Source organism: Pinus tabuliformis, chromosome J (assembly GCF_031772625.1).
Source record: "Pinus tabuliformis cultivar Carrire ecotype Pingquan chromosome J, CPIR1, whole genome shotgun sequence".
NCBI classification, from domain to species: Eukaryota; Viridiplantae; Streptophyta; class Pinopsida; order Pinales; family Pinaceae; genus Pinus; species Pinus tabuliformis.
This window is the reverse complement of record NC_142295.1, coordinates 294,047,818-294,065,171: the sequence shown is the minus strand read 5'-3', so window position 1 is coordinate 294,065,171 and position 17,354 is coordinate 294,047,818. Positions and strand designations below refer to the sequence as shown.

The 17,354-nt window shown below is 41.4% G+C and overlaps 1 protein-coding gene across 1 annotated transcript in view; it reads left to right on the top strand.

Moving 5' to 3' along the window:
- The first annotated feature begins 1,615 nt into the window (after positions 1-1,615).
- LOC149226923 (uncharacterized) overlaps positions 1,616-17,354 on the top strand; it is a 141,911-nt gene continuing 126,172 nt past the window's right edge. Inside the window, exon 1 of the mRNA XM_089377634.1 lies at positions 1,616-4,729. Coding sequence (XP_089233760.1) covers positions 1,804-4,729 — 2,926 coding nt within the window. The 5' untranslated portion in view covers positions 1,616-1,803. The remainder of the gene's footprint in view (positions 4,730-17,354) is intronic.

Sequence of the window (17,354 nt, the reverse complement as noted above, 5' to 3'; positions counted from 1 at the left end):
TATATAAATTAATATTAATTTCATAATTTTATTATTATATTAACTATATCTAATAATCAGCTCTTACCTTTTGCCTCCATTGTACTTATATACATTTATCTTTCCTCTTATTTACATGGATCCTCTTATAAACTAAATATAAATAACTTTCAAACATCATTACCATTCCCAAAAGTAAATGCTTGCTCTTATAAAATCAAAACATAAACAACTTCCAAATGTCATTAGCCAGAATAAAAACTCTTTATTTACAAAAACACACCACATATTTACAAAAACACACCACATAAATCTAAAACCACCTATACCAATTATTCTCCGATTATTTTAAATACTCCCATTATTTGATATACCAATTATTCTCCGATTATTTTAAATACTCTCATTATTTTAAATAACCTAAAACATGGAATTTTTTTTCATGGCCACATAAGTTTGACCATTTTATAACGGAGTTGTCCATAATGTGACTTTTTGGAGATTCCAGTGACGGAATCCGGCGGAAGAAATTGAGGTTAAATCTTGATTGGTTGCAGTTAAAATGATTTTTTAATTGCATATTTGGATTCAGCACCCTAAAAAACCCATGGGACTCTTTGATTGTGCAGAAGCTAGCTATCAAACTAAATTGCTACTGGATTTTGACCAGAAAAACCCACCAAAAAAACTTCCAAAAAATCACATTATAAACACCTGCCTTTATAACTTGATAAATCTGTATAGATTTCTATGTGAAACTCATAAATATAAAATCAATGGCCTATATAATTTCATATTATTCTGACTCCATGACATGTTCTGGCCAGTCTGTGTCTTTAACCGGTGACAGGAAACTCAGAGCTGCCCCAAATAAGAGTTTCATCTTTGCCCGGTGGAAGCGTACCAGAAACCCCCAAAATGAAAGTGAACGCGATGAATGCTTTGAAATTAAACGAGAATCTGAGCACCTTAAAATTAAGCAAGCATCAACATATTAAAATACAATATAGTGTCGATAATGCCGAATTGACAGCTAGTTATTTATTTGTATATGTTATACTGGATCGGTCATGGGCAGGCCCCAGAGGAGAAAAGATAACATGCAAATAAAAAACATTGAGCATGCTTGCGCACCATGCTTAAAGGTGGCATGCCAGGGTTCATGGTAGGATTGGGATATCGACGTGTTGGATTTAGGGCTTAGGATATTGGAATTAATAATGATGCTCGTCTATGAGTTACAGTTATTCGTCCATTCCATTCCACGAAAGTGGTGGTTTCTTGCCCAGATAACATTAGCGGTTGATCACAAATGCATAGGAAGATTCCTTCATCTGCCACACTGGATGAGTGGTGCCCATAACTGTGGCAGTTGGAAATTGAAATTAAATGAACGAGGAGTAAGAGGGGCAGGGTCAATGATTGAAGGCTGGAATATTGAGAGGTGCACTATCAGGTATTCATCCCACAAATTACTTTCTGAAATGACTAAGATGCCAATTGCATTGGCATTCACATTAGTATCATTTTCTGAGATAATTTCATTAGAGGAGAGTATTGACTTTGCTGGTTTTCCATTGTGTTTTTTCCACTTGCACTGTAATTCTATGATTGTATTTAAGTTGTTGAACCAGAGGTCCAGAGTGGGTTTCTGACTACTTTGTGATTTTTTGGCATTTTGGATACCTGTTGCTGTTTTCATTACTCATATGGGTTTTCATGGTCTTCTCCAAAATTCTGGTCATTATGACAACATGCTTAACTCTTCCTGAACATTTTGACACGCAATGAGGCTATTGCCAAGAAAAGCAGACGCCAAACAACATGAGGAAACCTGAAATGTCCCTGAGTATTTCATTGAGAGCACTTGTGGTTGTCCTTTTGGTGGTTCAGCTTAATGGGCTTAATGAAGAAGGACAATGTCTGCTTGAGTTTAAGAGAAAGCTTGATCACTTCAGTAAATTGAAAAGCTGGGTGTCCACCGATGAGAATCCCTGTAATTGGGAGGGTGTAGAGTGCATAAACAGTACTGGTAATCCTAGAATACGGTCACTCAATCTCAGTGGTATGAATTTAACAGGGAGCTTGTCCCCCAATATTGCAAATTTGACTTCTCTGAGAGTTTTTAACGTTTCAAAGAACGAGCTGTCGGGTGAGATGCTGCCAGAGTTTGGGGACTGCTTGCAGCTGGAGATTCTTGATGTGAGTACCAATAAGCTGCAAGGTAAAATCCCTCTGCAGTTAGGCAAGTTATCGTCCTTGAAGAAACTTTATTTGTTTGAGAATGACATTGGTGGAAATCTGCCACAAGAGCTTGGTAACCTTTCATCTCTTGTGGAGCTTCTTATCTATACCAATAATCTTACTGGTTCATTGCCTACATCGTTTAAGAATCTCAAGAACTTGAAAGTCTTCCGAGCCGGGCAGAATATGCTGTCAGGTCCAATTCCCCCAGAAATGGGCGAGTGTGATAGCTTGCAGGTTCTTGGATTGGCTCACAATAATTTTCAAGGTGAAATTCCGAAGGAGTTAGGAAAGCTTCGTAACTTAACGTCATTGATATTGTGGGTGAATGGATTCTCGGGTTCAATTCCTAAAGAGCTCGGAAATTGCAACAAGTTAGAGATGATTGCTTTGTATGAAACCAATTTGGTTGGAAGGATTCCAGTGGAGCTTGGAAACTTGCAAAATCTAAAGAAACTATATCTTTATAGTAATAGTTTGAATGGAACAATCCCATGGCAGCTAGCAAACTGTGCTTCTGCAATTGAGGTTGATCTCTCTGAAAACACGTTGACAGGAAACATTCCTTCAGAGCTTAGTCGCATAAAAGGCTTGCGGCTGCTTCATTTGTTTGAGAACAAACTTACGGGAAATATTCCTCGAGAACTGGGGCAGTTAAGACAGTTAGAGAGATTGGATCTATCTATCAATCAACTTCATGGCAGTATCCCAACTGAATTCCAATATTTGACTTCTTTGGAACATCTACAACTTTTTGATAATTTCCTGAATGGTATAATTCCTCCAGAGATCGGAATTTACAGTAGACTAACAGTGCTTGATCTGTCAGAAAATCTTCTCAGTGGGAGTATACCAAGTCAAGTTTGCAAGGTTGGAAAATTGCAACTGTTAAACCTTTGGTCCAATCAGCTGGTGGGGAATATTCCTTATGGTGTGAAGACCTGCAAATCCCTAATGCAGCTGCGTCTGGGAGAGAACAAACTGACTGGTAGCCTACCCGTAGAGCTTTGCCGACTTGTAAATTTGACTGCTGTTGAATTATATCAGAACCAGTTCAGCGGATTAATTCCACCAGGGCTAGGGAACTGCAAAAGCCTGGAGAGGCTTCACTTGTCCAATAACTATTTGGTGGGTCACCTCCCGCCCGAGCTTGGGAATCTTTCGCAACTAGTGACTTTTAATATCTCATCAAATAAACTTACAGGAAGCATTCCTCCGCAGCTTGCCAAATGCACAAAACTTCAACGACTTGACATGAGCAGAAATTCTTTTACTGGCAGTCTCCCAAAAGAGATGGGCAATCTTCTTGCTTTGGAATTACTGAAGCTTTCTGATAACAAACTGTCAGGACGGATACCTGGTATTCTTGGAGGGTTTTCCCATTTGACAGAATTGCAAATGGGTGGGAATAACTTTTCAGGACCTATCCCACCACAACTTGGTCATCTTACAGGCTTGCAGATTGCTCTAAATCTGAGTTTGAATAGGCTTTCAGGAGAAATACCATATGAACTGGGCAACCTGAGTTTGTTAGAATCCATATATCTCAATAACAATCAATTTGTTGGTCAACTTCCTGCTTCATTTGGAAATCTTTTCAGTTTGATCATGTGCAATTTTTCATACAATAACCTTACTGGGCCTCTGCCTAATATAGCTATATTTCGCAACATGCCTGTTAGTTGTTTCATTGAAAATCAAGGGCTCTGTGGACGACCATTGCCAGATGCATGCCAGCCCTTAAATGTATGGCCATCGGCCCTTCCACCTGCCTTGCGGGAGACAAAAACCCCAACGGGGCAAATTGTGGCCATAGTTGCTGGAGTGGTAGGGGGGTCTTCATTGATTATTTTGGTGGCCATTAAATTTTTCCTAAGGCGGTCAGTACGTGTGCTTGTCCCTTCCGAAGATCAACAATCTGTTATGTCAGATGTTTACTTTTTCCCAAAAGAGGGCTTCACTTTCCAGGATCTAGTAGAAGCCACGAATAATTTCTCTGAGACAGTTGTGATTGGAAGAGGAGCATGTGGAACAGTTTATAAAGCCATCATGCCCTCGGGAGAATTTATTGCTGTCAAAAAGCTGGCTTCTCAAAGGGAAGGAAACAATGTAGAAAATGGCTTCAATGCTGAGATATCTACTCTTGGTAAAATCAGACATCGCAATATCGTGAGGCTGTATGGTTTTTCCTATCACCGTGAATCGAATCTTCTTTTGTATGAGTATATGCCAAAAGGAAGCTTGGGCGAGCTGCTTCATGGAAAAACATCTGTATTAGATTGGGATATTCGCTACAAAATTGCTCTAGGAGCTGCAGAGGGGCTATCATATCTACATCATGATTGCAAACCACGTATTATTCATCGAGATATAAAGTCCAATAATATTCTACTCAATGATAATTTTGAAGCTCATGTAGGAGACTTTGGACTGGCCAAGCTGATTGATGTTCCGTATTCGAAGTCAATGTCTGCTGTTGCAGGCTCATATGGCTATATTGCTCCTGGTAAGTTACGTCTGCAGCTCGAATGAATTCTTATTTACTAATTCTCAGTTATTCAATATGCAATATGCTATAGTAATTTATTTGATGAGTTTCTGCTGCATGAAGATTGTTTCTTTGTGGAAAATCCTAGGCAGATACTTCAAATTTATTATTCAAGAGGATGCTTACTTCCTTTGACTCATTTTATGATCTTCAGTCATGGTACCATTCATCTATTGTTTACTGAGCAAGCAACAAAGTCAGGGATCAATTGTTGCAAATGGTACACATGTCAATCAAACACCATCAGGAAAAGGGTGGCCATGCAGGTCCTGTAGGTCTTTTGGGGTGAAACATAACCTTGCATGATGAGTTCCATTTCAAAGAATTGAAGCAGCTGGTAGTTCATTTATACTTAAAGAAATACAACTATAGTTAGTAATCAACAAGAAAACAGTTCAGTAATAATATGATGACAGGCAAAGAGTGATTGATATCCATTTCAAAGAATTTAGGCAGATTGTAGTTCATTTATAAATCAAGAAATACAACTACAATTAGTAATCAACAAGAAAATAGTTCAATAATAATATGATGACAGGCAAAGAATGGTCAACGGTAGTAAGGCTAATGGGGCATTGGTTCACTATCAAGATTGGTGGAGTGTTAAGTTGTCCACCAGGGCTGCGTTCCCCACTGTGGTTTGGCCCACCTATATGACATGAACTCCACAGGGATGAGGCCAGTTGCAAATCCTGGGCAATTTTGACAGATAACTATGCCACAGATCTAGCACCTAAGCTGAAGGAAGTTGGTCCTTTGTGGTCGAGTCCCTAGTGGCCTGTTTCTTGAGGCACTTCCAAAATAAGGGTGTTAAGAATTGGTGTCCATGGCTAGTTACTCATTGTATATTCAGTTAAGCACTATGGGTATGTGACAATCAAGTTATACTTTGGGAATCCTTAACACTGGACCATTAGTGCAGGAACTATCCCTAACCTCTCATACGAAAGCCCATTCTTATGATCAATGCCTTTTATTCTCATGCCTGTGAGCTCTCACTTGCTGTATTTGTAAGAAAACTGGAATGGGTACGAAAGCCCTTCCAGTAACCTTAGCTAGCTTTTACCATTATTCATGCAAACTGAAAATATCTCAGCAATCTTGGCTAGGCTTTTACGCGTGTATGGCTGGGGATGAATTTGGCCATTTTTGTCTAGTTGTCTAATATTACTGTAATTTGACATTTGTTTATTTGATTTTATTGGCCTAGGTAGATGTGATTAAATCCACTGAGTTATTCCTTTATTCTTTAGAAGTTAGACCAGGTAGAGGCATTACGGTACTGATTGAAGGTTCCTCTCCACTTTATTTTCCTAGCAGCTTTCTCATGTGCTCATAGATTGTGCTATGTCTTTCTTTATTTCTACTAGGATAAATGTAATTTTGCTCTCTTCCCATGTGGCTTGCTAATGGGCTATGATGAAATCCATGCAAGATTTTATATTTCAACTCGGCCACATGGAAAATAACTATTGCATCATTATACAGTAATATATTTTCTTCTAGTTAGAAGTTGAGAAGATTATTACATTGGTTCAAAACTTCAATAAGGATATATCTAGCTAGCAATAATTATCCTTGGTCTAGACTTCCTTTACTTCAATTATCCCAATACTTCTATCAAAAATTGCTTGAGCAGTTGAAGTTGTCATGTTGCCTCCAAGTCAATGAAAATCTTTTAGATTTCTACGATAGATTAGTAAAGTTGCTATTATTTATAAGAATTTCGGAAAATATCTTCTAGATAAATTTACAAGGCCAATAAAACATCACATTTGATGCATACTAATTTGGATTTCCATTCTTGGCGGACTTGAACCTTTTTTCGGTGCATGTCTATGCCTACAGCCATCTCCTCCTTGGTCAATGGCATTGTATGCACTTTGTAAATTGTGTTGCGACTTGTAAGCATATATTTGAAAGAGTTGTCCATATATTTCTGCTTTTCAAGTGTTGTCCCTAGATGAGGTAAGTGCTCAAGCTAAAGTTGGGGTTTTTTGTTTATCCATGAAGCTAGAATTATTCATTAATTCTTATTCTGGCCTTGTTGCAGCAATAACTGAACTAAAGTACATGTTTCTTGTTATATGTGTTATATCCTAGTTTTGACCCCTGGAAAAAATACATTAAACTGTGTATTATTTTGTATGATGTGGTTTATGTGACAGAATTCAAGCCATGTGAGTTGAGTTATAATGACCTTGCTTTGTAAAAATGTGAAATGCATTGTAAATGTTCCTATTTCAAGGCTTGTAACCCACCAAAAGTGGGTACCCCTAGGAGAACTTTTCTCCTAATCATCTTCTTCCAGCCGACAGTCAACAGCCCCTGACAACCACCTTGTAGCTGATGTGATGTGTCATTTTATCTCTGCCACCTGCATCAGCCATATGTTTCCTCGCCCATTTGTCAAGAATGCATGTTAGAAGGTGGGCAATCCGATCCAAAAGGTATGTTATTCATTATGCAATCAAGTGCTTATGCTTGTTTTTCATTTGGGCATTTGGCATGGATTATTGGGTGACTTGGAAAAAGGAAGGGCTTTGACTGTAGTTTTTTTTTCTCACCTTAAATGGGGGGTTAATCTTCAATCCTAGTCCAGTAAGACCTCTCCTAATGGCCCATGGATTTAGGAAGGGCACTACTTGGGAAACCTTGATTGAGATAGCATGGTCCCGTTTTCCCATTCCATACTTATCACTTCCCTCTGTACATTACAAGCCCTATACTCCACCTCCCATCTCTGGGTCCACATGACCATGGGTCCATTGGCTTCTAGCACACCCCCTCCCCTTGTCCACATATTTGTGTCGGGCTTGGAGACTTTGCCCTGGGAGCTTGATGTAGCTAAAAGAAAAGTAAAAGCATATCATGACAACAACCAAGAAACAAAAGAAAAAGAAAATTATAAAATGCAAAAGATGGCCGGGACATTAATATTAACACATGGGCAAAAGCCAACCATGAGCTCTACCCCTTATCATTATAGCCATCATTCTGTTCCTAGGATCAATGTTGCCTCGTCATATCATAAAAGGAACCCTTGCATGTCCTAACCCCTGGTGGGTGATGAATTGCCCCACCACTAAGGGGGTAATCACTGCTACATATCATTCACAACATGCTCTCATTTTCTAGAGCTTTGAGTAGTAATACAAAGAAAAATCAAGAAAGGAAAAAGATAGTAAGAGGGGTGGAAAAACAAAGGCCGAGGTAACTCATTCATTCAAGATTGCTCCCTCTTCACATCTGTATGCTCAAAATTTGGATTTCCTCATCATTGCTACCCCTTTGACCATGGCATTTGGCCTTGAGACCCCTTTTTGCCCCCTCCGTTCCTTTATAATTCATATGCCACCTATTGATTGAAGGATGTACCAGGGACCTATCTTTCCCCTTAGTGGTTGGGAACACCTAATAGGGTCGTTTATTAGCCACTCCTACCTAGGGAGTGTTACTGCTCAAACTAGCAGGGGTCCTAGGAGGGGATCCTATAGAGAAACTACTAGGTCAAGGGCAATGATGGAGCGATAACCCAATGTCACCTCAGCTAAGGCTCCCTGCTCTTTACGGAATTTCACAAATGGGAGGAGACCCGGTATAAGAGGAACCACAAGGATGAGTTGATCAGTGAATGGATAGAGAGTGATTCCTAGAGGCTATTCGCAAGAGAGACTCAATTATGTGGCTGACTTGCTTAAGAAGCAAGGTGATGGGCTCTTTGGGAAGGGCTAGGAGGATACTTAAGCCTAGGGTTTGAGAATATCTCTTGACAAGAGGCTTCCTAGGTCTAAGGATCCTTGTGGAGAAATGGCTTAGATGCAATCCTTGTAGAATATGAGTTACAAAGTTGTGGGACCACAGAGAAGCCAAGCAGACCCAAACTAGGTCAAGGGTATGGAGTTGATCACTCAAAGAGGGGCTTGACTTAATTGGGGAGGAGAATAGGATCAAAGGACTAATTTTCTTTTGAGATTTGAATGCAATGATCCAAATGAGGACACTAACCCAAATCAGCCTAGGGAGAGAAATGATCCTCGAGCTAGGGCTTGTGATATCTCCAGATTCCATTGTCGAAATTGCTTGAAATTTGGAGGACCCTTTGAGAAGACCCCAATGCAGTTGTGGACCAATTTTCAAGGTGTTTGGATGGCTACAAAAGATTTCGCTTGATGCCCTAGGTGACCCTCTAGGGTTAGGCCTAGAAATTGGAAAAGTGAGGTAAATTTGACCACCAAAGGGATACAAGGATCAGTTTCTTAATGCTTGGGCTTAATGGAGTCAAGATACACATAGATCATGAAATTTCGTGAGCTAAGGAGCCCTAATTGACCTTTGCTAGCCTCTCCAAGGGCAACAACAAGGTCAATAGAGATTTATACTTCAAATTTACGAAGGAGACAAAGTTTCAAGGTCTTTAACCTAAGAGGTGCCTCTAGGAACATTCGCCTAATCCCTCAAAGGTCAACACATGCATTTAATTACTTATTCAAGTTCCTAGAAGAATTTCACATTACATTTAACCCATACAAGAATAAAGATAACAATGTACATGCAGTTAACCAGTAAGATAACAATAATAACATCAAAACTTCGACTTACATGAGAGAGAGAGTATATCCATTTATCAACTTCGCATTAGAGAAGCTCCAAAGACAATAGTGAAATCCAAACATCATAGTGCATCAAGAAAAACTCCAAAAATTCATCCCAACAAAAAGTGCAAAAATCTCATAAGAGATACTAATCCAATCCAAGTGATGATGAGTTACAAATGAGGCCTCACTTGTATTTATATGAGCCTCTAATAGTTCAATGGGTTTAATTAGCCTAACAAACCCCTAAAAGTGTCTCTAATGTGCAAAATAACACCCCAATTAGTGACAAGCCCACCAAATAGCTCCATAACATGAAAAATAAGCCTCTCAAGAGGGCAGAATAATCAATATAATGAGTTGTTGGGCCTTTGAGGAGGCCTAATGAAGTCTTGAGTGTGCCATGATGTGAGAATGAACCTCAAACATAGTGGACAAGGGGTTGGCCCCTTGTTTTCCAAGCAAATCCCTGTGGTGCTCCCAAGTGGGTGTGGGGGCACAAGGACATCCTCATGGGTCTCCAAGTGGATCGAAAATGCATGTAGACCATCTATAAAGGCTAGGATGACGATATAAGCCCTCCCTCTGCAATGTGAGACATCCTTTGGACCATGGAACATCTGCCAAGTGTATGGTGCAAGTGTGGAGCCGACTGGGCATGGTGAACCAGGTGCATCATCCTCGTCCAAAAGGTGGTACACGAGTAATCAATGAGTGGTGTTGGGGATCCATGAAGTACTCTTTGCTATGGTGGAGGCCCATCGCTCTCAATGCTCACCCTATAACTGTCGATGTGGCCCTCTGGAGGGCTAGGACCCCATATAGGGAGACCAAGTTCCAAATGGAGACCCACCTGCAATCCTGCATAAGATCCAATGCGTCCCCTTTCCCTCCAATACAACAAATCATTACAATAATCAAGTAAAAGAGCTCACAAGTCATGGAATCAATGGGGTATTTCATGGTGGCATGCCCTTCCATGGTGGGCTTTGGCATGTACAAGTGTCTCCAAGCTCAATGAGGGGGTTAATCAGGGACCCTATTAGGTGGTTTCAACCTTTAAAGGGGGTGATATGTCCATGGTACATCCCTCAAGTGGTAGGTGGCACATGATATAGTAATGGAACCGAGTGGGGGATTGGGGGAATCATCCAGACCAGATGTCATGGTGTAAGGGTAACTATAATAGAGGAAGCCCACACCTGCGTATATGAGTGTAGGAAGCAGCAAATCGTAGTACATGAGTTACCCTAACCTTTCTTTTTCCACCCTTCTTCATTTGCCTTTTGCCTTTGATTGATTTTTCTTCATAACTACTCGGGGCTCTAGGGGATGAGAGCATGATGTGTAGTATATAACAGTGGATACCCCCTTAAGGTGAGGTGGTTCATTGCCCACTAGGGGTTGGGACAATCATGTGTTCCTTAATGATGGAGGGGGCTCGTCTAGGGCCCATATGAAGCAGGGTGATGGCCATGGATAAGGGGTAGCGCTCATGTTCGGCTTTTGCCCACATGCTAAATTTGTATGTCCTGACCATCTTTTGCATTTGGTGGTACATTTCTTGTTGAGAGTGGCCAAATTATGCTTTTTCTTTTATTTTTAGTTGCATCAACCTCCGACACATTGTTCCAGGCCCGACCCAAGGTGTGGGCAAGGGGAGGGGAAGACTAACCCTATGTGGACCCGGATGGGAAAAGAGATGAATAGGGCTAAAATGAGTGGAAGGGGGTGATGTATGTGATGACAGGAAGCGGGACCACGCAACCAAATTTGGGATTTCACATGTAGTGTCAACCCTAAAGCTAATGGCCAATAAAGGAGATCCCACAGGACTAGGATACAAGGTTAACCACGGAATCGAGCAATGGAGACAAGAGTAAAAACCTAGCCCACTCTTTCTGCCGAATCCCCCCACCAATCCATGCCCAAAAGTGCCCATGTCAAGTAAGGGAAATTACTCAACTATACCAATGAAAAGCCATAACTTCGGGGTTGGGAGGCCCACCTTCAAATATGAAATCATAACAAGTGGGCGAGGGACCACATGGCTGGCTGAGGTGGTAGAGACAATGGCACACCGAGCTATCTGGTGGCTGCAAGGGGCTGTTGGTTGCCGACTGAGGACCATCTAGGAGAAAATTTTTCTCCTATATACACTACCCACAGGTGGTGGGTAACAAGGAGGTAACACTATTACGTGATCAAAGCCCCAAATTTGGAAGGGAAGCCACATATGAAGTGTCAATTTTCCCTTTGACTAACAAGCTTGGTCCCCACTTAGATGCACTAATGATTATTGTACCTAATGGTGAAGATGCAACATTGGACATTTTGTGTGATTGCCAAGTGATTTCATCATGGGATGGGCAACTTAAATGGGGCTTGTTACCCACCACCTGTGGGTAGTGTATATAGGAGAAAATTTTTCTTCTCGATGGTCCTTAGCTGGCAGCCAGCAGCCCCTTGCAGCCACCAGATAACTCAATGTGCCATTATCTCTACCACCTGAGCCACCCATGTGGTCCTTCACCCACTTGTTATGATTGTATGTTTAAAGGTGGGCCTCCCGACCCCGAACATGTCTTTTCATTCGTATAGTTGAGTAATTTTCCTTACTTGGCATCAACACTTTTGGGCATGGATTGGTGGGGGGATTTGGCGGAAAGAATGGGCTAGGTTTGTACTCTTGTATCCACTGTCCGATTTTGTGGTTAGCCTTGTATCCTAGTCCCGTGGGATCTCCTTTACTGACCATTAGCTTTAGGGTTGGCACTACATGGGAAATCCCAATTTTGGTTGCGTGGTCCCACTTCCCGACACCATATACATCACTCCCTTCCACTCATTTTAGCCCCATTCATCTCTTTTCCCATTCGGGTCCACATGTGTCCACTGGGTCCACATAGGGTTAGCCTCCCCCTCCCTTCGTCCACACCTTGGGTTGGGCCTGGAACGATGCTCGGAGGTTGATGCAGCTAAAAAGAAAAGAAAAAGCATAATTTGGCCACTCTCAACAGGAAATGTACCACAAAATGCAAAAGATGGTCAGGACATACAAATTTAGCATGTGGGCAAAAGCCAAACATGAGCTCTACCCCTTACCCATGGCCATCACCCTGGTTCCTATGGGCCCTAGATGAACCCCCTCCATCATTAAGGAACCCATGATTGTCCCAACCCCTGGTGGGCGATGAACTGCCCCACTTTAAGGGGGTATTCACTGCTATATATTACACAACATGCTGCCATCCCATGGAGCCCCGAGCAGTTATGAAGAAAAATCAATAAAAAACAAAAGGCATATGAAGAAGTGTGGAAAAACAAAGGCTGGGGTAACTCATGTATCACGATTTGCTCCTTCCTACACTGATATACCCAGTTGTGGGCTTCTCTTATTATAGCTACCCTTGTACCATGACATGTGGTCTGGATGATTCCCCTGATCCCCACTCCGTTCCATTACTTTATCATTTGCCACCTTCCACTTGAGGGATGTACCATGGACATGTCACCCCCTTTAAAGGATGAAACCACCTAATAGGGTCCTTGATTAACCCCCTTATTGAGCTCGGAGACGATTGTACATACCAAAGCCCACTATGGAAGGGCATGCCACCATGAAGTTCCCCATTGGTTCCATGACTTGTAAGCTCTTTTAGTTGATTATTATGATGATTTGTTGATTGGAGGGCAAGGGGATGCATTAGATCTTATGCAAGATTGCAAGTGGGTCTCCATTCGGGGCTTGGTCACCCTATACAGGGTCCTAGCCCTCTATAGGGCCACATTGGCACTTGTAGGGTGAGTGTTGAGAGCCATGGGCCTCCACCATAGCAGAGAGTACTTCATGGATCCCTAGTACCACTCATTGATTGTTTGTGTTCCACCTTTTGGATGAGGATAATGCACTTGGTTCCATGCTTAGCCGGCTCCAGACTCGCACCACACACTTGGTAGATGATTTGGGGTCTAGATGAGGGCTTATCACAACCTCCTAGCCCTTACAAATGGTCTAGAGGTAGTTTCGAATCTCGATCCACTTGGAGACCCATGAGGATGTCCTTGTGCCCTTTACACCCACTTGGGGGCACCACAGGGATTTGCTTGGATAACAAGGGGCCAATCCCTTGTCCACTATGTTTGAGGTCTATTCTCACATCATGGCACACTCAGGACTTCATTAGGCCTCCTCAAAGGCCCAATGACTCACTTTATTGATCATTCGACCCTCTTGAGAGGCTTAATATTATGTCATTGAGCTATCTTGGTGGGCTTTGCTATGCGAGATTTATGACCACGGACAAAAATATCTCCCCTAGGTTTGGTGGCTAACCTAGAACAATAGAATGACAAAGGACCCAATGTTTTCCTTAAAGTAAGTAGATGAGGGGAAGAAACCTACTTGGAATTTGTCGTATGTTTTGCTCCTTCTTTGGCTTGAATGCTCCAATCCTAGCTCCAACTGCCAAAATTAGAACCTGCATAACCAAACAACACAAGCCAAGAAACTATGAGATCTATGTAGCATCATCTATCTACTTTATTCAACAGATCAACATGGTATTGAAATATATGAAATAACGACATCACATATAGGAAAACAAAAGAACTCTTTGTATTGATATAAATGGAGTGAGTTACAACCATAAATAGGTGTCGATCTTGTAGAAGAGCTCCTCCAAGTTGTTGAATTGTCCTTCCTTTGTCACAAAGTGTACCTCCAATCACCCTAAATGCATGAAAGGATAACTCTCACAACAATAGCATAAGGGTAGAATCACTCTCCAAAAGCCAACCCCTTGCATATGGAAGGCTGTAAATATATAGAGGAGTGAGGTAAGTTGGGAGTTCTTATCCTTTTACCAATCTTGGGATTGAGATCCACTCTTGATGGGAGGATGAGATCTAAGGATAAGGGATGGAAACTCCAAGGTAGGATAGGATAGGATTCAAAAGTTTTATCTGAGGTAAATGGTTACAACAGATCCTGGAAGCTTCTGGAAATGGAGGCTTTAGGATTCTCTCTCTTTTTCCTGAATTTCTAGAACCAACGCAGGTGCAAGGAGAGCAACCTGTAGGTGATCAACGCAGGCCACAGTGGAGCAACCTGTAGGTGAACGCTGTCCAACAAGAGGCCAGGGTGCGTTGGTCCTAAAACTGGCTCAGATGATGCAGTTCAGGGCAGAAACTGTGGGGAATGAGAGAGTCATGCATATGGCTTTGTGCAATGATGATGTAACGGGGGAATAGGATGTTGATTGATGACTGCAGTGCTCTACCTTGTGACAAGTCGAGATCAAGAACAATCGGTGAGCTTCATCTTCTGTTACAATACATTTACATCATGACATCTTTTTGCTGAGGGAGGCATACCCATACTCAACACATAAGCTAACATTACATGTATAATGATCAAAAGACATGTCCACTGATGACTGATGGTGGACCCATGACTGGATGACTGTCAATATGATCATAGCCATCATACATAGTGATCTCTGTATAATCCTGAAATCGCAGCTCGGATGGCGGAAACTAGATCCGGGGTCTTCTATCTCGTTCACACGACCAACCAATGTACGAGTCTAACCATGTGAATCAATGAGCTGAGGTCGAACATGGTAGACACCATCTGATTACCGGCCAATGATGTAAGCCGTTAATAAACGCGAGAGAAACCACCGATGATGTTAATGGTTCTCAAGGTACTCAAGTATAATCTGTATGGTGTGAATAAATGAGTTGATGTCGAACACCACATAGAATCTTTCGGTCAAAGGCCAATGATGTAAACCTGTCGCCAAGAGTGAGGACACTTGCCATTGATGTATGAAAGCACCAAGGTACCAAGGGGTGTTTCTAAGTCAACTTCCTGGATAATGTGCTGATGTCGACAGGAAGCGACTTGTTGGAGGAGGGCCTTGATGTATCCCCCATCAATGACACGAAACGGGTATCATGATTGAGACAGAATGATCAGAATAATGTTGATATGGAACTGGATCAGGAAAGACAAACATAGAATGAAGGCTTAAGAGTATTGTAATGGATATCAACTGAATGACTTCTCTTGAACACAACGACGACACTAAAATGGAGTTGGCAACATTGACCCAAAACCGAAATGGAGGTTCTGTAAAGGTATGATGAACTGAAAGACAAGCAGATTACCCAACCCAACAACCACGGAGATGAAGTGGAAGAGTGTCGTGTTCAAGAGTGACTCACTGCCATTAACAAATGGAGTACCCTGTTTTCCCAATTTCCCCAACCATACTGGTTAGTACCTCTTTATTTTTTAACAAGCTTGAGGAGGATAACATATGCTTGATCTGTAAGTCCATCCTTTGGATGAATCCCTCTGAGTATATTTAACGAACCCTGAGAAGGAGTGGTTCGGCCTTGTCATGTTCAACAAGTCCATCGTTGTTTGATGTTTTAACGAGTCTAGCGAAGGTAAAACTCGACATCTTTTTCATGTTTAGAGAGTTTGAAAAAGAGGTGAAAAAGAAAACTCCAAATGTCCCTTTTCGTAGGTAGTCCCTTAGGTCCGAAAAGGTAGAAAAAAATACCCAAGAGAACCTCTTAGCCATGTTCGACTAAGGTATTCCTTTTTCGTAGTTAGTCTATCTCAGTCCGGAAAAGGGGTAAACTTATACTGAGTAGATGTCTTTTCATTTACTTTTACGAGTTTGAAAAGACAAGTGCTCGACAATCTTTTCATGTTTTGGGAGTCTGAAAAGAGATGAAAGAGGACTCCAAGGGGTTCCTTTTTCATAGGTTTAAAGAGCCCAAAAAAGAGATAAAAGTATACTCTTTGGTCAAAATCACCTGTGTAAAGCACAACAAAATCCGTTAACAACTGTCAACTTGCTCAAAACAACACAGAAAGGATTAAACATACCTGTTTCATAGTAAAAATGAATCATCACTAGGTCAAAACATTAAATATGAATAAAATAATGAAAATATGACCATATATACTTAAAAATGACTATTCATCTTTACCATTTCACATTTACCTCTAATAGTGAGAGTTCTGAGTACTTTTGCCCTCGATCTTCTGCAGCTGATTGCGACCAATCTAGTGGATGATTTCAAGTACCGTCGCTTCCAGGTAGGAGCTAAAACCTTTCTCTTTCTTTCAGTGGTTCCATTCTGTGATTTCAAGCAAAATTTCTGAGTTTTTGAGGGCCCTGGGGTTCCAAAATTTCACCCTAGGACCAACACAGGCCCAAAGGGTCGAAAAGTGTGTTGCACCTAGGCAGTCATGCACTGCAGACAAAGGTTCAACCTGCTCTTCTGGGGTGCGTTGGGCGCAAATCTAAAGCTTGTTTATCAGTTTTCCCTCAAAATTTGACAAGTTTTTTGCATGAAAAGGATCCTAATGAATCTCTTGTTGATGTTTCAGGGGTTCATCAGCACAAAATGGCTTTCATATGGAGAGAAAGAGAACATGAGGAACAAGATTTAAATGCAGCAAATGATCCTGCTACCATCCAGGCATTAAAGAACTATGGATTACTAAAATTCTTCTGGCTTCCTAGTATGAGGCAACAGATGGAGTTGTTGAAATACCTTGTTCGTTCATGGGATGTTCAAGCACAAGCGTTCAGGTTTGGGGAACATCTACTCGAGATAAAGGTAGAGGATATCTACTTTCTGACAGGACTGTCCATGAGGGGTGCCCCCATATCTCTCCTAGGTGGGAGAAGTGGTGGGGAGACAATGAAAGATTATATCGCCACCTATTGTAGACCTTGAGCCCAGCCAACAAAGGATGGAAAGATCAGTATAAAAGATGTGACCCAATTACCTTTGAGAATGATCCTATTCATTATCGCAAGATTGGCAGGTAGCTCCACATTTCATGTGGCAAGCAGATCATATATGCAATATGGATTGGAGTGTCTGGAGCCAACACTCTTCAATTGGAGCGAGGGAGTTTTGGTCAATATGAAAGAACAACTGACTAAGGCAAAAGA